Source organism: Cavia porcellus, unplaced genomic scaffold (assembly GCF_034190915.1).
Source record: "Cavia porcellus strain 051 isolate PalLab524CR breed Dunkin Hartley unplaced genomic scaffold, mCavPor4.1 scaffold_17, whole genome shotgun sequence".
NCBI lineage: Eukaryota > Metazoa > Chordata > Mammalia > Rodentia > Caviidae > Cavia > Cavia porcellus.
This window is the reverse complement of record NW_026947500.1, coordinates 43,234,397-43,255,999: the sequence shown is the minus strand read 5'-3', so window position 1 is coordinate 43,255,999 and position 21,603 is coordinate 43,234,397. Positions and strand designations below refer to the sequence as shown.

Here is a 21,603-nt window from a genome sequence, read left to right as displayed (position 1 = left end):
AAAGCGGAACGAAGTGGTTCCACACCACTCCATTGAAGAGTGATGAGTCGGAAAGTTACACTATCCCTCCCTCCCGCAGGCATTTTGGCGGGAGAGTGCAGGAAGTAGGCGTGGCTCGTGGGAGGCTCTGTTTGGACCTGGCAGCGAGCCGGAAGTAGGTGGGAGGTGTGGCGGAACTGGTTGGGAATGAGGCGCCCCCGAGGGGGCGGTTCCCATTCCACTGCGGTGCCGGATGTTTGCAGAGCTTTGACAGGCGTGGCAGCAAGAGCAACCCGGGAGCGCGGTGAGCTGCACGGCGCGGGGTCTCCGGGTGGGGTAGGGCAAGGGGAGGAGTTGGCTTGGCCGACCCAAAAGATGGGGTCCGCATGGGAAGGACCCCAGCGAATCCGAGGGGAAGGCGAGGGTAGAATAGGGCCTGGGGGCCTGGCCTTTAGCTGTCGGAGATCCTGTCCCACTTGGGTTCCCGCCCCAGAAGACAGCCCCTTTCGCTGGCTTCTTCCCGCCCTCCGCAGGGCTGAGGCCAGGCTACTCGCTGTCAGGAGCAAGTCCGTAGGAGGGCGAAGTTTCTCGGATGTCCTCTACCGAAGCACTGAGGAGAGATCTGGGGGGAGCAGCAGTCTGCCGCTCACTAGACCACGCTTTCATGTCACTTTCTTAATTTATGAAATGAGATAATTGCACCCAATCCGGACTTTTTAAAAAAATTACGTTTTTATAATTATGGCGCCACGAATGGGAGGCCGATTGCAATGCCTGACGACGCTATTTTGTGTTGTTGTGTGTGTTCTGCACAAAGGGAAGATTAGGGAGAGGCTGTAGTTACCCTTTGGTGGCACTCTTTGAACCCAGAAAATCGAGTGAATGACAGGCACTTAGGGAACTGTGGAGGGATCTGCTTGCTGGAAGGGACTAAGGGCCTGCCTCTGAGGTCCTGCCTAGGCTGAAGATGTGCCTTCATCAGTTTGCTTGTTTTTTCTGCACCTCACTTTCCTCAAACTGTAAACTGGACTTATTACATGCCCGACCAGTCCTGCTGTGAAGTTAATCGTTTGATACTTTCTAGGCCCTCCATAAATGTTGGTCCCTTCTCCACTTAGGAAGAAGTTAATTCACTCGGTCATCTAATCCTTACCAGGCATTATTCTGAATAGGTTTTTGTTTGTTCATTAGTTGCAGCGTAGGATCAAACTCAGGGCCTCGTGCATGCTATGCGAGTGCTCTGCCAGCAGTGGTTCCTAAAACTGCATGAAAGATTTCATGCATTTTTACCAATTTTTCTTTGGGAAGAAATCACAAATACCAGTTTTTCAAAGAAGCCTTTCATTTGTCAACTGTTAAAACCCCTACTTAACATGACTGTCAGAAACTTTTTTTTTTGGTACCCGGAATTGAACTCAGGACCTCACACTGCCAGGCAGGGGCTGCGCCACTGAGTTAAATCCCCAGCCCTGTATCAGAGACTTTTTGTTTTTGTTTTTTTGAGACAGGGTCTCGCTGTGCAGTTCAGGCTGGCCTTTGTAGCCCAGGCTGGTCTCGAATTTGCAATGATCCTCCTGCCTCAGCCTCCTGAGTGCTGGGATTACAGATGTGTGCCACCTTACTTGGCTTCTCAGAGACTTTTGTAAAATGACCTATGTACTGAAAAGGAAAAAATAATCTCAGAATAGGAAATGTTTTGCCCAAAGCTAAATGTGACTTGTTACTGGTCAATGTCTCTGGTAGCCAGAAAACTTCATTTCTCTGACTTTGTTCTAGAATCTTCTTGGCTAAAATAAAATAAAATAAAGAATCTTCTTGACTAGGCCCTCCCAGCAAATGGGAGGCTTCTGAGTCAGAAAAGACCACAGCCATGGACTGGAGGTGGCCTGAGAGAGGGAGTGTGGCAGGGAGGTGGGAATGGTTGTGATTACTTACACTGGGAAAGGAGGTTAGGGGGATTAAGGGGAAAGTTCAGATCTGAAAGGATTGACTGAACCTCTACTGGAAAAGAGTAACTGGAGTTTGAATTCAGCTCCCTTTTAAAATAAATTTAGTTTGTGTGTGTATTATGTATGTGTGTGTTGTATCACTGGGGATTGAACTCAGGGCCTTCCACTGGGCTACAATCCCCAACCCTTTTTCTTTTTTTTTGGGTCTTTTTTTTTTTCCGTTTTCGTTTTTATCGGTACCAGGAATCGAACTCACGACTGCCTGCTTGCAAGGCAGGTGCTTATGCCGCTGAGCTAAATCCCCAGCCCCCCCCCCCTTTTTCTTTAAATTGCTAAGTCACTAAGTTGTCCAGGCTGCACTCAGATTCCTCCTGCCTCAGCCTCCCAGAATACCGGAATTATAGGCATATACCACCATGTCCACGTGCAGCTCCCTTTTTGTGGTCTCTGTCTTCCTCACACACACTTGAGCTTCAGGCTGCTACTTCTAATTCTCTCATTCACTGCAGCCCAAGTATTTCTCAACACTGGAGGATTATGTTTCTGGGAGGAGCTTTTGCTTCAACAGATGAGGACATTTAGGCTCAGCTAGAAACTGGATTTGCTCAGGATTTTGGCACATTTTCGGCCTAGGCAGGACCATAACCCAGTTCTCCATATACCGGAAGCCAAGTCTCTTCCACTGCCCACTGTGAGTAGAAAGACTTCTCTGGGTTAGCTGAGTGGGGCTGATGTCTGGGCAGTGCCAGAGCAGGAGGGATGTTGTTTTGAGCTGGATTTTGTCCCCCTTACTCGACTGGGAGCCCCCTTAGCTGCCCTCACAGCCTCCTGGGTGGCAGGGGAGGGGGAAGGCGTGGTAGATGAGAAGTAGCTGGATCACGATGGATGTCTTAAGGCCCTGTTTGAACGTGAGGGAGATCTTCTGGCCTTGTGGTGTCGCACACCTACAATCCCAGCCCTCAGGAGGCTGAGGAAGGAGGATTGCTTTGAGGTTGTGGCCAGCTTGGGCTGTACAGTGAGTTTAAGGCTCACCTGGACTACATAGCAAGACTGTCTCAAAAAAAAAAAAAAAAAAGTGAGGGAACAGGGCTTTCAGATAAGGACCTAAAAGTACACACCAAGGAAATGCATCCCTAGGGGCTGGGGATTTAGCTCAGCGGCATAAGCACCTGCCTTGCAAGCAGGCAGTCGTGATACCGATAAAAACGAAAAAGACAAAAAAAAAAAAAAAAAAGAAAGAAAGAAAATGCATCCCTGAGTGTGACAGAGCCATCCTGGTGCTCTTGGACAGGGACTTGTGTTTTGGTGGAAAGCAAGAGTGGAGGTTTGACCAAGGAAGACAGAGAGGAGAGGCTTGTGGCTGTTTGGTTTTGTCTTGGAGCTTGAAACAGCTCTTCCCACTGACTCAGTGTGGTTGCCCTGGTAACAGGGTGCTTGTTGCTAGGCACAGGGAGCCAGTTCACCATCCCAAGTTGGCTGGGACGCGTGCAGGAGATTGCCGTGTGACCTCAGCCCAGAGGCAGGGGCAGCTCTGGGTGGCCGCTGTCCCCCTCTCCCTCCTGCCTGCCCCAGCCCTGCCTGCCGTCCTTATCTGCCTTCAGAGTCTGACCATATATGTCATTTTTGGGGCTCCAGGAATGCAGCTGGCTCTCGACCAGCCTCTTCTCTGGGCTTGGGCAGTGGGGTTGCATTGAAAGCCCCCTCTGCCTTCTGGTGAGCCTGCAGTGGGGGAGGGAGTTGCGGGGTGGGGGTGCCCTTCCTGGATGTGGAGTGGAGAAAACTGATTCCCGCACCAGCCCTTTTCCCTTCCTTCCTGCTGCTCTGCCATCCACCCTCTTGTCTCAGGCCCCACGCTTTCTCATCTGTCGACCTTCCTGCCTCCAAGCCAGCCTCCAGCCTACTACCCCCCACAACTAAGGGGGGACCCTAGACCCTAGGGGCCTAGAGATTGTCTGCTAGGACTGGCGGGCAGATCCCATTCTCTGCTGGTGAGTCCACAAGTATGGCTTTATGGGACCCTCCCATCTCTAGTCACCTCCTCTTCCTTGGGCTCTGGAAGGGAGTACCCAGGGCCATAGCTGGCCCTTTTTTGGACATGGCATTCAGAGACCACTAGATTCCTTTTTGTTTCATGAGATAGAGTCTTACTACGTAGTTCTGGGTGGCCTTGAACTCACTATGTGAGTCCCAGCTGGTCTGAAACACTCAGCAATCTTTCTGCCTCAGCCTCCTGAGTGCTGAGATTATAGGTATACACTACCACACTTAGCTAGGAGATCATTAGATTCTTGAAACATCTCCATGCCTGTAACTGCTGGGATCCGTGAGGCTTCCATGCTCCCACACCCCTGAGGAAAGGAATGTGGACCTCGGCCCTCTGCAGCTGGAGCTGCACAGTGAGGTCAGATGGGTAACAGGCAGTGCGGGACCTGGCACGGCACTTCCTACCCAGCTGAGGACCGAGAGCGAGGTGCCAAGCTGTGGCCCCCTCTGCCAGCTGCCTTTTCTGGCATCATGTTCCTGGAGTCTTGCAGGCTGAGAAGCTTTCAGGAACGGACTAGGAGCCAGGAGAGGGGGTTGGGCAGTGGGAAGGCTGTTGGATTCTGGAAGGTGACAGAGGTGTCCCTGGCCCCTGCCCCACCTCCCCAGGTTTGTCTCAGGTTCTGCGGTAGACTCAGCCATGGACCCGCTCTCCGAGCTGCAGGATGACCTGACCCTCGATGACCCCAGTCAGACCCTGAACCAGCTCAAGCTGGCCTCTATTGATGAGAAGAATTGGCCTTCGGACGACATGCCTGACTTCCCCAAGTCAGGTGGGTGCCAGTGTGTCTCAGGGAGAGCCCAGGGGCCTGAGGAGCACCATGGTCCTTAATGTCATGGCCCGGCCAGGGCACCAGCTTTACAGGGTGGGGGTGGGGGGGGTAATGCGCTATGCCAGCCCCAGTCACGCCCAGCTCTGCTGTCCTCAGATGACTCCAAAAGCAGCTCCCCGGAGCCTGTCACACATCTGAAGTGGGATGACCCTTACTATGACATTGCCCGGCACCAGATCGTGGAGGTGGCAGGTGAGTGGGCTGTCCCGCTTTCCTCACTGTGTGACTCCCAGGGTGGGGACAGGGACACGCTGGTACCTGCCCTGTGGCCTGAGCTCAGCCTCGGGCCCCTGATTGCACAGTCCTTTTCTCTAAAGCAGGGAGTTGATTGTGGCCACCATGTGCGGTGTCCACTGCCATGGCATCCTGCCCTGGGACCCACATCTCCATCTGCAGATGGTCACTGGAGCCAGTGTGGCCTGGTGGCTTTGAAGTCACAGAGTGCTGGCTTTGGTGTGGAAGCTTCCTTCCTTGTGGTCTCACTGAGAGGTTTACAGCTGATCAACTGTAAGCAGGGGACAGACTGGCCCTATACCCCCACCATAGGCTGGGTGGTACGCATCCTGGGAGCCACATAGTGCTGGCTTGGGCCCTAGAGCACCCATGCGCCTAGATGCCATGCTCAGGCCACAAGAGGTTGTAGAGGGACCTATCCAGGGTGTTTTTGTGGCATCTGCGCTGAGAAGGGGTCCTGGCCTTGGCTGCTCACCCTGTGGGAGAAACAGCTGTTCTTCCTGAGCCTTTCCCAATCTGGGAGCCATGCAGGAGTCCACTTTGCCACCTTCCTGGTCTTGGTCCAGCCTTGTGACAAAGCTGGGCAAGACAGTGCTCGTGCTGGCTCACTGTCCTCTTATTTCCCTAGGGTATGACGGGACTGAGGGCCCGCCTGAGAGGTGTCTGTCCAGTTCTCTGTGCTAGGCCTCCCCTGGGGATCAGTGTGGAGAGCAGGGAAGCCTTGTTGCCTGGCAACAGAAAACAGCAGAGTTGGTGGCAGGCAGGGCAGGGAGGAGGCGGCATGGGGACCGACAGTGCTCCTAGTTGGGTTCGGTGCAGTACGCTCAGGAGGGCAAGACAGGAGGATCAAGGCAAGTTCAAGGCCAGCCTGGGCTACATAGCAAAACTTTTTTTTTTTTTTGTCTTTTTCATTTTTATCGGTACCGGGGATCGAACTCACCACCGCCTGCTTACAAGGCAGGTGCTTATGCCGCTGAGCTAAATCCCCAGCCCAATAGCAAAACTCTTAAAAAAAAAAAAAAAGAAAGCGCCTAACATGGTGATGCACACCTGTAATCTCAGCACTCTGGAGGCTGAGGCTGTCAGTTTGAGGTCAGCCTACATGATAGTGTGAGACCCTGTCTCCAAAAAAATAAAAAAATAAAAATAAATAAAGGAAGAAACTGGATCAAGAGCTCTTGTGGGAAAGGAGAATGGGTTCCATTCCCTGTCCCCCTGCAAGGTGTGCTGTCCCCACCCAGTGGCTGTCACGCTGCTTGGTCAGATGGTCCGGGCAGGGCTTCAGGGCAGGCCATCTGGGGAGGGGAAAGATGGCCATCACTGGCAGTGTTTGATTTTCATTGCACTGCTGTGCCCAGCAGTTTAACAGCTTAGCAGACTGCCTGGGCTTCAGCCGCCTGCCCACCCCTCCTCCCTGTCCTGTTCTGCAGGTTCTGGTGGCAGGGCTGGGCACGCATGCTCAGGAGCTATTCTGTTGCTGATTAACCCTGCAGCCACCTGGGAGAGTCTCCACTGGCATCTGGGGGAGCAGAACCCCTCCCGCACTCTGTTGCGTTTCTTCAGTCTTCGGGCAGAATCTGCCCCTTTCTGAGGTCTGGCTGGGAGCCCTGGGTCTCCGTCTATCTTCTTGCAGCCTCCGCTGTCACTACTCTCCTTGCAGTGAAAGATAGGCCGCCAAGGCTGTGCTAGTGGTGCCCCGCTTCAGGGAGTGGGAGCACAGGGACTACACCCCAGGGTGTCAGACCCTCAGTCCTTGCTGTCTTGCTGTCTTGCCCCTGACCCCTTTTGTTTGGTTTTGGTTTTGGCTTCTGAGACAGGGTCTCACTATGTAGCCCCTGCTGGCCATGAACTGAGGTGATCCTCTTGCCTCAGCCTCCCAAGTGCTGGTGTGCGCCATCACACCTGGCTTCAGTTATAGATATTTATCTTCTTTCTGAAAACACTATGCATGTCTTTTCATGGCCCATCATAGAACCTGTGAGTCCATTCATAAAACACTGGTTGAGGACCCAAAAGCACCCCTTTTCCCACTTGCTTCCGTAACCATCATTGCCTCTGTGCCAAAAGAGTCCCCATAGCGGGGCTGGGGATTTAGATCAGTGACATAAGCACCTGTCTTACAAGTGCATGGTTGTGAGTTTGATCCCTGGTACTGATTTAAAAAAAAAAAAGAGTCCCCAGAGCTGCTGGCCAGTGAGAGCTGCCCTGTGGTCAGGCGGGGCCTGGAAAGTCTTTCCCAGGTCTCTGTTCCCAAGCCATTCCCTACTTGCAGACAAGCCCTGTGCCTAGATGGGGTGCCTGGGTGACCCCAGGTGCTTCCCGTTTGCTGCCCACTGGACCCTTTGTTGTCTGACTGCCCAGCAGTGGGAAGTGAATCAGGGTGGGCAGATGGCCCCAGTGGGAACCCAGTGCCTCAGGATCAGGTTCAGGAAGGGAACAGGTGGCCCCCACATCCCCTCCACACAGGCACAGAGAGGATTCTCTGGGTGTCAGTCTGTAGAAATTCTGTCTGAGGTTTAGAGAAGTCAGTGTTATTAGAGGTCAACTCCTAACTGGAACGTGAAAGGCAGGCAGAATTGTGGCTGTGCACACCAAGTCATGGTGACAACACTTGCTGTGAAGACAGGTTCACTTTGTCGTCCAGGATGGTCTCAAACTTAATGGCTCAGGTGATCTTCCTGCCTCAGCTTCCTGAATAGCTGGACCTATAGGCAGCTGTGGACACTTTTTGAATACCTACCATGTGCCAAGCCCTAGACTCAAAGACACATGAGACACAGTCCCACATGTGTAGTCCTAGCAGTGTGGGGGACTGAGGCAGGAGGATCTCAAGACTGACTTTAACACAGGCAATTTAGCAGCTTAGCCAGACCCTGACTCACATTGAGAAAGGGCTGGGGTTGCAGCTCACTGCACAGATCCTAGCTTCAGTTCCTAGTAGCAGAGGGGCAAAGAAACATGAACAGTTACACAAGGATGGTTTGCACCAGCAAAAGGGGCATGGAAAGGGGCCACACAGTCTGTGGGGGAGAAGGGCGGGATTCTGTCTGAGCAGAGTCCCCCGGGAGCCGCCGGAAGTGCCTTTGGGGAGAGCTCTGTGCCAGAGGTGTGGGGTTCGAGCCAGGCAGACAGGGCTGAGCCCTTGAGTCCCAGAGCTGTACAGGACATTCCCAGGCCGGGAACCTGTAGAGGGGACAGCAGAAAGGAGTCTCTCAGACATAGACTTGGGGCGGGTTGGGGAACAGAGCCTCTTTGTGACCCCAGGTGCCACCCGAGGAATTTGAGGAAGGGAGGAGGAGGGCAGGCTGCACTTTGGGCAGAGACAGGAGTTGTGGGGGCCTGGGTGCAGTCACAAAGGTCAGTGCTGCTGGCAGATCACGTGTGATTTTCCTGCTTTGTATAGCCCATTGGGATTGCATTCCAGGGGCTTCGCTGTCCACCACATGACTTACTTCAGCAGGCCTGGAAAAGCAAATGCTATTTCTGTACCTAGTGCCCTCAAAGTGACTGACCTTTTCTTCCTCTGTTTTTCTTTTTTTTTTTGGTACCGGGGATTGGGGATTGAACTCATGACCTTATGCTTGCCAGGCAGGTGCTTATGCCACTGAGCTACATCCCGGACTTTGCTCTGTTATTCTTTTCCTTTCTTTTCTTTATTTTTAAAGACAGGGTCTTGCTATGTAGTTTAGGCTGACTTTGACCTCGCTATGTACTCTGGGTTTGCCTCAAACCGGTGGCAATCTTCCTGTCTCAGCCTCCCAGACTGCAGAATTTGCAGGTGTTCACCACCATGCCTGGCTTAGCCCCTCTTTCCTAAGTGGCCCAACCTGGAGGCAGGTGGCTTCCCAGCAGTAGACGCCAGGATCATGCCAGGTCTCCAAGGTGGCACATGCAGTCCCTCTGTCCCTCCCTTGTCATCCGCCCACTGCTGTCTGTCCACACCTAGGTGACGACAAGTACGGAAGGAAGATCATTGTGTTCAGTGCCTGCCGGATGCCACCCAGCCACCAGCTGGACCACAGCAAGCTCCTGGGGTGAGTCCCTCCCCCTGCTCTCTGCTACCCCTCCCTGCTGGGCCAGGCCACCTCCCTTGTGCCTCCCCTCTTCCCTTGGGGAGCAGGAGTCAGCTGCTTGCTAGTCCTGGAACAGTGAAATTGGCAGGGATCCTTAGCTTCATCTCACATCTCAGGAGGGGTGGGAGTGCAGCCCTCTTTCGTCAAACAGTGGAGTCCCGTGTGTCAAATGCCTTAGAAAATGCCAAAAAGCTAGGTGTGGTGGCACAAGCCTAGGATCCCGATATTTGGGAGGCTGAGGCAAGACAGTTGCTTGAGTTCCAGGCCAGCCTAGACTACATGGTGAGACTCTGTCTCAAAAAGCAATAACTGTGAGGCCGGGGATTTAGCTCAGTGGCACAGTGCCTGCCTGGCAAGCACGAGGTCATGAGTTCGATCCCCAGTACCAAAAAAAAATTGTCATCCAAATCATTATTCGGTATTTCTGATGTCTGTTTGTCACTTATGTTCATAATTGTTTGTAAGAAGAGTTACCCTATTTAAAAATTTTTATTAGTGCACATTTTCTCTAATTGTAATGGTCACATTCTTCCTGGGGAGTCACGGCCTAGATACACAACTTCCAGCTCCCTCCTCCTCCACCCCTCCTGCCCTGTTATTGTGTTCCGTGCTGAAGCTGCTGCCAGGCATATGCAGCAGAGCCCCCATTTCTAACAACAGGCTGCAGACTGGGCACAGGCTGGTGCCCAGTCCTCCTCTGACAACCACCCCGGCAGGGATCAGAGCACTGCCACATGCAGGAGTCATAGCCTTTTTATTTTATTGTATTTTGATACAGGGGATTGAATCCAAGGCCTTTATACTGAGTCACATCCCCAGTCCTTTGTTATTTTGTTTTTAACTTTTGAGACAGGGTATTTCTAAGTTGCTAAGATACCCAGGCTGGGAGCTTGAACTTGGGACCCTCCTGCCTCAGCCTCCCAGAATGCTGGGATCACAGTTGCGCCTCACTGCACCTGGCCATCTTTTTCTTTCCTGACCAGGTGACAGCTCCCACTTGTCACTGGGGCTGGGTCTGAGGGTCTCCGAGGCTGAACTAAAGAACCGAAGACCACCCTGAGCTACATAGCAAAACACTGTCTCAAAAATAACAAAGCACGATTCTTCATTCTCATGTCTTTGTTGCCTTTCCACCTATATTTTATTTCTTCTCTCCTCCCTCAACAGAAATGTAACTTCCCCACGCAGCTGGAAGCAGTTCTTTGAGATCCTGAGGGGTTGTGCGTGTATAGGGCTGGGCTGGGCTTGGGGACAGCAAAAGTGCTGACACCTGAGTTTTGGTCTCTGCTGGTCTGGGCTGAGAGCCAAGGCTGACAAAGCCCTATGTGGGTTTTTTTCTGTTTGTTTGTTTTTTGGTTTTTGAAACAGGGTCTCACTATGTTGCCCAGGCTGGCCTTAAACACAGAGCAATCCTCCTGTCTCAGCCTCCAGAGCATGGAGATGATAGGTGTGAACCACCTCGCCCACTGGGGCCATGAGATCTGTCTCTCTGGCTCTTCCCTCCTTTCCTCCTGCTGCACTCAGGCTGAGAAGCTTGGCTCGGGCGTGGCCGAGTCACTGGCCTCCCAGGGGCTGTTTCTAGGTGTGTGCTGAGCCAGGTGACAAACTCCTAGCCAGACAGCACTTCCGGTGGGCGGAAGTCAGGCAGGATGGGGAAGCACCCAGATCACTGGGGCCACTGTGGAGGGAAACCACTGGGCTTCCTGCCTCCTGCTGTAGGCCTCAGTCCCTTCCGGGCTTCGTGCTGTCTGTGCCTATCGTGCCCTGCTTCACATTCGCATGCACAAACATACACATATACACTGCATACACACACACCACACACACACAAAGATGCCATTGTTTACATTTTTTTTCTTTTTTTTTAAATCTTTGAGATGGGATCTTGCTATGCAGTTCAGGCTGGCCTTGAGCTCACTTAGTAGCTCAGGCTAGTCTCAAATTTGCAACAATCCTCCTGTCTCAGCCTCCTGAGTACTGGGAGTACAGGCATGCACCAACACACCCACCTGTGTTGTTTACATTTTCAAAGTATTATACTTTTTTTTTGGTACTGGGAATCGATTTCGCAGCCTCATGCTTGCCAGTCAGGCGCCGTGCTGCTGAGCTATAGCCCAGACCCAAAGAATTATACTTTGAGAGGCTATGAAAATGTAAGCTATGAAAAAATAGATAACTATTAAAAAAAAATCTTCTGGGGGCTGGGGATTTAGCTCAGCAGCATAAGCACCTGACTTGCAAGCAGGCAGTCGTGAGTTTGATCCCCGGTACCAATAAAAAGAAAAAAGAAAAAAAAAAGTGTAAAAAAAAAAATCTGCAAATCTATTACCCAGAATACCAACCATTTTTAATATGTTGCTATATTCACTTCCTATTTTATGTAATGTATGTGGAATTAAATGATCAGTTGTGCAGTTTACAAGACTTTTTTTTCTTTTTTTTTTTTTTCCAGCTCTGAAAATTGAACTCAGAATCTTGCACTTGCCAGGCAGGCACTTATACCACTAAGCTATAGCTCCAGGCCCTTTTACAAGACATTTTAATCTTTGGGACATGAAACATTCCTCAAATGCATCCTCTAGTACATTGTATTGGGACAGGGATGTGATGCAGGAGAACAGTGCCTTCCTGGCAAGTGCAAAGTCCTGAGTTTGATTCTCAGCACTCTAGAGGCTGAGGCAGAAAGATTGCTATAAATTTGAGGCCAGCCTGGGTTACATAGCAAGAACCCGTCTTAAAAAAAGCCAAACATTTTTTGACATACCAGATACATACAGAAAAAACAAACTCCAAGTTTGCTGCGATTTTGTTACTTCCTTTGTCTTTCTTTCCTTCCCAAGGTCTCAATAAGTTGTCCAGCTGGCCTTGACCTGTGATCCTCTTGCCTACCAAAAGGCTGCAATCATGGCACATGCCATGTATCTGGCTTTCTCTTTCTTCTTTTCTCTTGTCTTTCTCCTTCTCCTTCTCTTTCTTTTTTCCTTTCTCTCCCCTCCCCTCCCCCCTCCCCTCCCCTCCCTCCCTCCCCTTCCCTCTTCCCCCGTCCCCCGTCCCCCAACTTTTTGAGACAGGGTCTCACTATGCAGTTCAGGCTGGCCTTGAGCTCACTTTGTAGCCCAGGCTGGCCTTGAACTCACAGCAGTCTTCCTGCCTCAGCCTCCTGAGTGTTGGGATTATAAGTGTGTCCCACCAAGCCTGGCCCTTATTCCATCTTGAGAGTCTAGATTGAACAGCAGCCTATAAAATGTTTTTGTTCATCTCTGGTTATTTCCTGTTTGTTTGTTTTAAATTAAAAAACTTTAAAGCTGGTTATGGTGGTTCATGCCTGTCACTCCAGCACTCAGGAGGCTGAGGTAGGAGGATCATCACAAGTTCAAGACCAGCCTGGGCTCCATAGTGAGTTTAAGTCCAGCCTGGACTACATAGTGAGACCCTGCCTTAAAAAAATTTTTTATGGGGCTGGGGATTTAGCTCAGTGGCATAAGCACCTGCCTTGCAAGCAGGCGGTTGTGAGTTCGATCCCCGGTACCGATAAAAAGGAAAAAGACAAAAAAAATTTTTTTTTTATTAAGTGCATGTTTGCAGTATATAATGATGAAATTCCTTGTGGAAGGTTTGTGCACGTCCATAACACATCTTAATTCCTTTTACTTCTCTTTTCCTCTCTCCTCCCTCCACCTTTTGGTTGTTTTTTTCTCCATTAGAATAAACATGTTTTTACAGGCTAACCGAATGTGAACATTTTGTGGCTTCTGATCAGCACCACTGAAATACCTTCAAAAAGTGACAACATTTGTCAGTAGATGAGGGCTGTGTTTTCACTGTTACTGTAATCCAAATATTGAATATTGTAATCCAAGTGCTATATTCCCATTTATCTGGAGAGTTATATTTGTGATCCTATTGAGACGTTATTGAGGGCTGGGGATTTAGCTTAGCAGGCATAAATGCCTACTTTGCAAGCACATGGTCATGAGTTCGATCCCCAGTACCAATAAAAAAAAAAAAAGACACGTTATTGGAATCCTAGCAAGTGAATTCCAATCTGCCACCGCCAATGCGACCCACAGCAAGAGTAAAGACACCAAGACATATTCAGATTTATGGGTAGCCATGGGTTCCTCAGTCCGATCCGAGTGAGGATATACACAAGGCCTTGATCCAAGGCCTCTCCCAGAATTTATTATCTCCTGAAGAAGGGAGCAATTCAGAGATGAGTGACAGTGAGGACGCAAGCATTACGTGTGTAGCTTTAGTGTCCTAACCAGGGGGAGGAAAGCGTCTTTGTGATACGCAGGGTGAGCAACCTGCAGAAGAACCAGGCTACATAACTCAATGAGAACAGCATTTGAGTGGTTTTTAGTAGGCTGTAACTTCAGCTCATCACATGTAAACTTTTGTAATCTGAGAAGTATGGCCTTTTATTTTGAGGCGCATACCCATTTGACATGCCTGGAGCTGAGTGGCTCACTTTCACCATTTAACAGGGAACACAATGCGAGGCAATAGGAAAACATGGTTGGCCTTTAAGGTTACCTGTCAGCGTCTTAGCCAGCCTTATTTGCATTGCTTGTAGCCAGTTGAAGAGAGAAGGAAATGCCATGGCCAGCTCTGTCCACATCAGTGCATGGAAATGACAGCATTTGTTAAAAATGCTGAAGCAGCTGTTCTGTATTCAAGGGGAGCTGCTCAGAGTGTCTCCTACAACTGGATCTGCCAGTGAGCTTTTTTGATTAGTTTTTTTGAGACACAGACTCACTGTGTAGCCCAGGCTGGCATCAAACATGGTGATCTTCCTGTCTCAGCCTCCCAAGTGCTGGGATTACTGGCAAGAGGCACCAAGCCCCAAATTTTTTGTTAAATTAAAAAATACCTTAGTATGTGTTTATAGTGTGTAATGATTATATTCGTCCTAGGGAGGAGACACATGCACTTCAGGTACCTTAGTTCGTTTTATTCTCCCCTCCCCTCTGTCTCCCAAATAGGAATGCAAAAGCAACCTGCTGTTGTCGTAGTCACAGAACGGTGTCATTTTAGGTGGCAGCTGTTTATAAGCTGCACAGTACCCGTTGTGGATGAGAGGTAAACTACTCTGCAGTTAATAAAGATCAGAGCCTTTGTGCGCTGTCTGACCTGTACCTGGGGGTAATCATTAGGTCACCCCAGCATTTCTCTCCTGCCACCTCCCCTTAAATGTCCTGCCCAACCTGCAGCAGGCCCCGGCCAGAGCCAGGGACCTGGTTGGCCGGCTGCTTGCCAACCCAGGGCACTTGACCTGGATTCCCCACCATCTCCCAACCCTTGTGCCTTCCACCCAGGGCTCTCTTTGCTGGTTTCCAGCCCTCTGTCTCTGTTTTTGAGACAGGATCTCACTATGTACCCCAGCTGGCCTTGTCCTTGAGGCAATCTCCTGCGTCAGCCTGGAGAGCTGGAATTACGGGTGTGTTTCACCATACCTGGCTTAGCTCTGAGCTTTCATTTTTTTTTGTTTTGTTTTGGGTGTGGGGGACTGAACTCACAACCTTGCACTTACCAGGCAAGTGCTTGAACCACTGAGCTAAATTCCCAGCCCCTTCTGGGCTTTTTAAAAAAAAAATTTTTATTGGTCCATTTTAGAGATACACAATGATCACATTCCTCACAGGGCTTTGTACCTGTGCATGGTATATCTTCCTTTTTAACACGTTCTCCTTCCTCCTCTTAACTCTTCTTCCCCATGGGCTTCAGTGTCCCAGCCCACAAACCAATGTGTCATGTTGGACTGGTGGATACTGTGTGATGCACAAGAGGAACCTGCAGTGTGGCTCTTTGGTCCCCTGAAAGCCTAGTTCCTGCAGCAGGTGACCGCCATATCACCCTGACTGCATGTCACATGCTCATACCTCATTTACAGCCTGCCAGAGTCCGTTTTTACAAAATTTAGCTGTCTCAGGGTGGAGCACAGGCGTTAGACCTGGCCTCCAGGCTGTGGGGCTTGCATGGTGTTGGATAAGCCCTGAGCTCTGCTCACTGCCTTCACTGAGCTTGCACCTCGATAAAGACGCAAAGATGTGACTTCCTGTCATTCTTGACTTGGCCAGGCCTGGGGACAAATGCTGGACATTGTCTTTTTACTGCCAGTGGGAAGAGGACTTGGCTGCGCTCTGATTGTCCTCCTGTAGCAGTGCTCAATAGGGGGAGCTGTAGCCAGGCATGGGGGGCACACCTGTGATCCCAGCACTCCGGGAGACTGAGACAGGAGGATCACAAGTTCAAACCCTGCCTGAGCAATTTAAAGACTCAGTAAAACCCTGTCTCAAAAAAAAGACCTGTGATCCTCATTCCAGCCACTGTGTGGTACCTCCTTAGAGGGACCCTATGACTGATTCTGCCACTGGAATAGACAGCTGAGGGCTGGCTCCTAGGCCCATGCGCAGCCCAGATCTGAGCAGCTCTTTCCTCCAGGTACCTGAAGCACACACTGGACCAGTATGTGGAGAGCGACTACACACTCCTCTACCTGCACCATGGCCTGACCAGCGACAACAAACCCTCACTCAGCTGGCTGCGAGATGCCTACCGGGAATTCGACCGCAAGTGGGTGGCGCCTGGGACACTGGGTGTTGCCTGAAGGACTTGAGTTTCCATCTGATCCCAACTCATCTGTGTATTTGCTGTGTGACTATTCACATGGCTTACCCTCTCCTAGAATGGGACACCAATGGCCTTACTTCCTGTACCTGCTGGGACCAACTCTTAAGCTGGGGGTAGTGGCGTATACTCCTGTGATCCTGACAGTCAGGAGGCTGAAGCAGGAGGGTCGATGTGAGTTCAAGGTCAGCCTAGGCTATATAGTCAGACCCCGCTTAAAAGAAAAAAAGCACGACATGGTGGCACATACCTGTAATCTCACCATTCTTGAGGCTGAGGCAGGAGGATTGTCATGAGTTCTAGTCCAGCCTGGGCTCCAAAGTGAGTTCAAGACCAGCCTGGAATGCATAGTGAGAGCCTGTTTCAAAAAGATGAACGCACACAAACACACACACACAGCAGCCCCATCTGCCTTCCCTTTCCTTCCCCTCCCCCTCTCAGGCTCCCTGCTCTGTCCCCACACAGATACAAGAAGAACATCAAGGCCCTGTACATTGTGCACCCGACCATGTTCATCAAAACCCTGCTCATCCTCTTCAAACCCCTGATCAGGTGAGTCCAGTCCAGGTGGGCAGGTAGTGCCCCCTGCTGCCTGAGCAGGGCCTGAGGTGGCCCCAGCCCCTGACCAGGCCCTTTTCCTTCTGTGCAGCTTCAAGTTTGGGCGGAAGATCTTCTATGTGAACTACCTGAGTGAGCTCAGTGAGCACGTGAAGCTCGAGCAGTTGGGGATCCCTCGCCAAGTGCTCAAGTAAGGGGAGTGCACTGTGGGGGGCAGAATCAGCCTTCAGGGAGGGGAAGCCGGGTGAGCGCAGGGTACTGAGAGGAGACAAGTGCCATCCTTCACTCTTTCCTTTGACTTAGGGGATTTTTTTTTCTTTTTTTTTTTTTTTTTGTTTTTTTGAGACAGGATCTCTATACAGTTCAGGCTGGCCTTGAGCTCACTTTGTAGCCCAGGCTGGTCTCGAACTTTGAAAGGATCCTCCTACCTCAGCCTCCCAAGTGCTGGGATACAGGCGTGAGCCACTACTCCGATTTGGTTTTTTCTTTTTTTGAGACAGGCCTATGCTGCCCTCTTAACACATGGCAGTCTCCTGTCTCAGCCTCCCAAGTGCTGGGATTATAGGTTAGCAAAGGACAGCAAAATCAAACCTCATTTCTGTCACTGCCATGTGACTGAGTCTTTTTTTTCTTCTCTCTACAGTAGTGGGGGTTGAACCCAGGGCCTGTGCTCCTGTGATGCAGGCACACACTGCGGCTGAGCTACACGCTGCCCCTGTGACTGGACCCCCATTTTGCTTGTTTGCTTGTGTGGGGCATGCAGTAGCGTGTTAGAGGGCTGAGGAGGTACCCCTGTAAAACTGGGAACAAAGGCCAGATAAAGTGAGCGGTGAGAGCGTGGGGTGTGGCACAGGCCCTGACACTTACTGCCGCCCTAGGTATGATGACTTCCTCAAGTCCACCCAGAAGAGCCCTGCGACAGCCCCCAAGGCCATGCCACCTCGGCCGCCCCTACCCAACCAGCAGTTCGGGGTCTCCTTGCAGCAGTGAGTATGCGAGGGGGGCAGCTGGGGTGCAGGGCCAGGCCTGCTGCAGCCCACTCATGGCCCTGATCCCCAGCCTGCAGGAGAAGAACCCAGAGCAGGAGCCCATTCCCATTGTGCTCAGGGACACCGTCGCCTACCTGCAGGCCCACGGTGAGTGCCAGGCCTGGCTGTCCAGGTCATGCTGTGGTCACCTAGTTGCCCTGGGGACGCTGTGGGGCCAGGCCTGAAACTCACCAGCCCTGCTGTCCACAGCTCTCACCACCGAGGGCATCTTCCGGAGGTCAGCCAACACCCAGGTGGTGCGTGAGGTGCAGCACAAGTACAACATGGGTGAGTGGTGCCTGCCCTGTGTGGTGCAAGCCTGTGTGACCCTTGGGCTTCCCACCTCTGCCACCGGGTAAACAGGGTCCTGCGCTCCCTTCCATCAGAGGTTGTGGTGCTGTGTGGTGTCACGACACAGTCCCCACTGCTGCCACCGTCCCAGGCCTGCTATGTGGCTGCCAGAGGTGGAGAGTGTAGGCTGGAGCTGAGCCCACGTCCTGGGTCCCAGGGAAGCCATGAAGTGGGTGGCACAGGGACCAGAGCAGCAGTGGGGCCACCCGACTGCCTGCTCCCACGCAGGGCTGGCCGTTGACTTTGACCAGTACAATGAGCTGCACCTGCCGGCTGTCATCCTGAAGACCTTCCTGCGGGAGCTGCCTGAGCCCCTGCTGACCTTTGACCTGTACCCCCATGTGGTGGGCTTCCTTGGTGAGTGCCTCCTGTCCTCCAGCTGTGCCACCCTGCTGGGCTTGGGGCTGGCTCCGGCCTCTCCCTGCTGCCCACCTGCCCCCACCCAATGACCTGAGCAAGCCCTGTACCATACAGACATTGACGAGAGCCAGAGAGTGGCGGTGACACAGCAGGTGCTCCGGACACTGCCTGAGGAGAACTACCAGGTGCTTCGCTTCCTGACTGCCTTCCTGGTGCAGGTGAGGCCTTGGCCACGGCTCACCCGAGGACATACACTCCAGGTGGGGCTGCAGGGAGTGGGAGGCCACAGCTCTGCCTTCCTGCTGCAGCCCCAACTTCCTCCCCAGGTTTCTGCCTACCATGACCAGAACAAGATGACCAACACGAACCTGGCTGTTGTCTTCGGCCCTAACCTGCTCTGGGCCAAGGATGCCGCCATCACCCTCAAGGCCATTAACCCCATCAACACCTTCACCAAGTTCCTCCTGGATCATCAAGGGGAGTTGTTCCCCAGCCCCGATTCCCCAGGGCTCTGAGCCCAGCCTTGTGCACGGGTCATGGGACTTCTCCGCCTGGTTCTGCCACAGGGGAGCCAGGGCTCCTGCCCGGGACAGAAGCTGGAGTGCGGCACTGGATGGCCACTCTGCTCTGCCCAGCCCTCCACCGCCTGGTGGCCTCCTGTCCCCAAGACGCTTGTCTTCGCCTTATACTTTTCACTGCCTCTCTGGATGCCTGGCTCCTGCAGGGCTTGGCTCTTCCAGCTGGAGAAGGACTGAACCCCAGTAACCCTTTTTCTGCTTTTCTCTGCTTCTGTTTCCCTGGCAGCAGTGGGTAACCATATCCCTGCTGGCTGGCCTGGGGCTGGGGCAGGGGCTGGGGCTGCGCCTGGGACCAGAGATCCCCCCTTTCTGATGGCTGTGGAATGAGCAGCCAGATGCCAAGGCAGGACCTGGCTGTGCCCAGACGCCTCCGTATCTGAGTCCAGTGGCTCTGCCCTTTAGAAGTCCTGTGACACTAGTGTGGGTGCAGTCCCTGTGCCTCTTTTCTCTCTCATGGCTGAGCCCTGGGTCCTAACAGCCTCTGGAATGCCAGACTGCAGTCCGCTTCCTGTTTCTGCCTTCTGGGTCCACCTTTCCCAAGTGGCACAGCCCCTTGGGGTTCTAACCCTTGGATCTACAGGGACTGGTATCTTGGATGCGGGACCCATGGTCTCAGGGTTCACTGGGAATAGCCACATTCCCGGTCCATAGTGACTCGGAACTCGGGCTGGTGCTGAGGCTCATGGTACTCACAAGAGAGACAGATTTTGCTAATAGACCAGCCTCTGTGGGGGGTCCTAGCAGTAGCCACAAGGAAGTCTGGCACCTGCCATTGTCCTTCAGAAATTCTGGACTGACGATGGTTGACATTCCTCATTTCTCCCCAGGAACCTCTCCCCCAGAGAAGGGGGACACCACAATGACCCTGTGCCCACTGTGGGGCCAGCAGGATGGTACCTCCAGAGCCTGTACTGGGGGTTCCTCCCGGGTGACCAGTGGGCTGGTTCTGTCACTCCTGTCTCTGGCCTGGCTTGGCCACTTGGTTCTCTGCCGCCTTTATATATTGAGTGTCACTCACAGCCCTATTTCCTGGGGAGCCTTTGGGATCTTTCTCCTGTCCCCTACCCCACTGGAGTGTACGGGGCACTGGTACTGTGAATCGAGTGTTCACATCCACACCTATTGACTTACTTGGCACCAATTGTGTATTTCACCGTTTGCACTTTTTGTATTTCAAAATAAAAATGGAAAATACCCTGTCTGGTTGTTCTAGAAGTGAGGCCTCCAGGTTGAGAACTGGGTGGGAAGCACCATGTAGTTGAGAAGAATCCATCTGCCCCTTCCACCTCCAGCTCACTTGTGCCTGGGTCAGAGGACAGATATCTGACTGGTTTCTAGGCTTGGAGTAGCAACTTCACCTCCCACGCTTTGGTGTGGTCACCGGGCACTGTGTTGTGTTGTAGTCAGAATTTGTAAGGAAAACAATTTACTATGAGACACAATTTATAGGATTCTTCAACAATATTCACCCAATCAAATGCAAGAGTGTGGAAGATCTGTCCACACTAGAGACCCAAAGAATCCAGCTGAGGGCCTGGATGCCACAGCAGTGTCCTTCACAAGTCCAGCTGGAGGCCCAGAGCCCACGACAATGTCTCATGCAGTCTGTATCAAGGATCTGCACTGGGAAGGCCCCAAGGTCAGGGGGAAGCTAGAAACTCTGCACCAGCGGGATGGAGGACCTGTGCCAGCAGCTGAGGGATCTGCACTGGAGCCAGGAAACGACGATCATGGTTAGGACCAGAGCTCCTCCAAAGTGAACTGCAGCCATTCCTAAGCAACGGGAGGATCAGAACTCCTCTGATGTTAACAGCCAAGCTCCTAGCAGGAAAACCAGTACAAGCCTTAGAATCAGCAGCGCACCATCTTCCCCTCCAGTTCTTCTTATGCTGCTGGCAACAATCCTTGGGTGAGCCTCTCACACCCAGCACTGTACAGACTCAGCTCAGCTGGATATTACAAGCTAACCACCAGTTGTCAATCCGCACGCTGTGTCAAGGTCACGGCCTCTCCTGTCTCCAATCAGAAGGTACCGGAAGCCTGGCAGGAACTGAGACTTCTCTAAAGTAAGCAAAGGGGGAAGACCAGAGTGGACTGTACAATCATACAGGCATCGTTATCACTCGGCAGCCCTAGCCAGTGACAGTCATAGAACCAGCCCCACCTAAGGATCAGAAATAATACTGCCAGTATGTGCAAGAGTGCACGGTGGAAGCCAGAATGACCCTGGGAAGGAAAGTGATGGTCCCAGCCTCATGTGACAGCTGGGACTGGGACTGTCCCCTCCTGACCTCTTAGCACCCTGCCCCTTAGCCCAGAGGCAAGACTGCTGTCACCTGCGACCTGCTTACAAGGAGGCTATGAAAGATCCCATTTTTCCTTTCCTTTATTGAACACTTTTTTTTTTTTTTTTTTTTTTTTTGTCTTTTGCCTTTTCCTTTTTTATCTGTACCGGGGATCGAACTCATGACTGCCTGCTTGCAAGGCAGGCGTTTATGCCGCTGAGCTAAATCCCCAGCCCCCTACTTTTTTCTTTTTGAGACTGGGTCTCAATATTCAATTCAGGTTGGCCTTGAGCTTGCTTTGTAGCCCAGGCCAGTCTCAAATTCCCAACAATCCTCCTGCCTCAGCTTCCTGAGTACTGGGATTACATGCATGATGGATTACACCCAGTTTCTACAGAACACTTTGCTTTACTTTTAAGACTAAGGTAGTAAATATAAACCAGGCGTGGTGGGCACACACCTGTAATTCCTGTACTTGTGAGGCTGACGCAGGAGGATCCTGAATTTAAGGTCAACCTGGGCTACACAGGGAGACTGGCTCAGAAAACAAAATAAAAATGATGGCAAATGTTGAGTGTGTGGCTTAGTGGTACAGCCCTTGCTTAGCAAGTACGGAGGTACAAAGTTCTATCCCCAGCACCACAGAAAAAAAAAGGAAAAGATACTACATTTATATGTATTTTTACCAATTTTTTTCAATGGTCC

At 51.8% G+C, this 21,603-nt stretch overlaps 1 protein-coding gene across 3 annotated transcripts; it reads left to right on the top strand.

The window, feature by feature from the left end:
- Positions 1-128: 128 nt before the first annotated feature.
- On the top strand, positions 129-19,812 carry Arhgap1 (Rho GTPase activating protein 1). Of its 3 annotated transcripts, none has more exons than XM_003465143.5 (13): positions 129-283; positions 4,578-4,741; positions 4,898-4,993; positions 8,982-9,069; positions 15,553-15,684; positions 16,204-16,290; positions 16,388-16,486; positions 17,175-17,282; positions 17,356-17,432; positions 17,535-17,612; positions 17,904-18,032; positions 18,150-18,253; positions 18,362-19,812. In XM_003465143.5, exons 2-13 carry the CDS (start codon positions 4,609-4,611, stop codon positions 18,548-18,550), a joined length of 1,320 nt encoding a protein of 439 aa, XP_003465191.3. In that variant the 5' UTR covers positions 129-283; positions 4,578-4,608; the 3' UTR covers positions 18,551-19,812. The 3 variants fall into 3 exon arrangements, with proteins under 3 accessions (XP_003465191.3, XP_013002921.1, XP_063083937.1); XM_013147467.3 differs by lacking the exon at positions 129-283 and adding an exon at positions 2,344-2,619; XM_063227867.1 differs by lacking the exon at positions 129-283 and adding an exon at positions 14,094-14,190.
- The last annotated feature ends 1,791 nt before the right edge of the window (positions 19,813-21,603 follow it).

Coding starts and splice junctions, on each gene's coding strand:
- Arhgap1 (XM_003465143.5), top strand. CDS start 4,609: ATGGACCCGCTCTCCGAGCTGCAGGATGACCTGACCCTCGATGACCCC. Junction 17,613..17,903: donor GCAGCACAAGTACAACATGG/GTGAGTGGTGCC, acceptor GCTCCCACGCAG/GGCTGGCCGTTGACTTTGAC. Junction 18,254..18,361: donor TGACTGCCTTCCTGGTGCAG/GTGAGGCCTTGG, acceptor CTTCCTCCCCAG/GTTTCTGCCTACCATGACCA.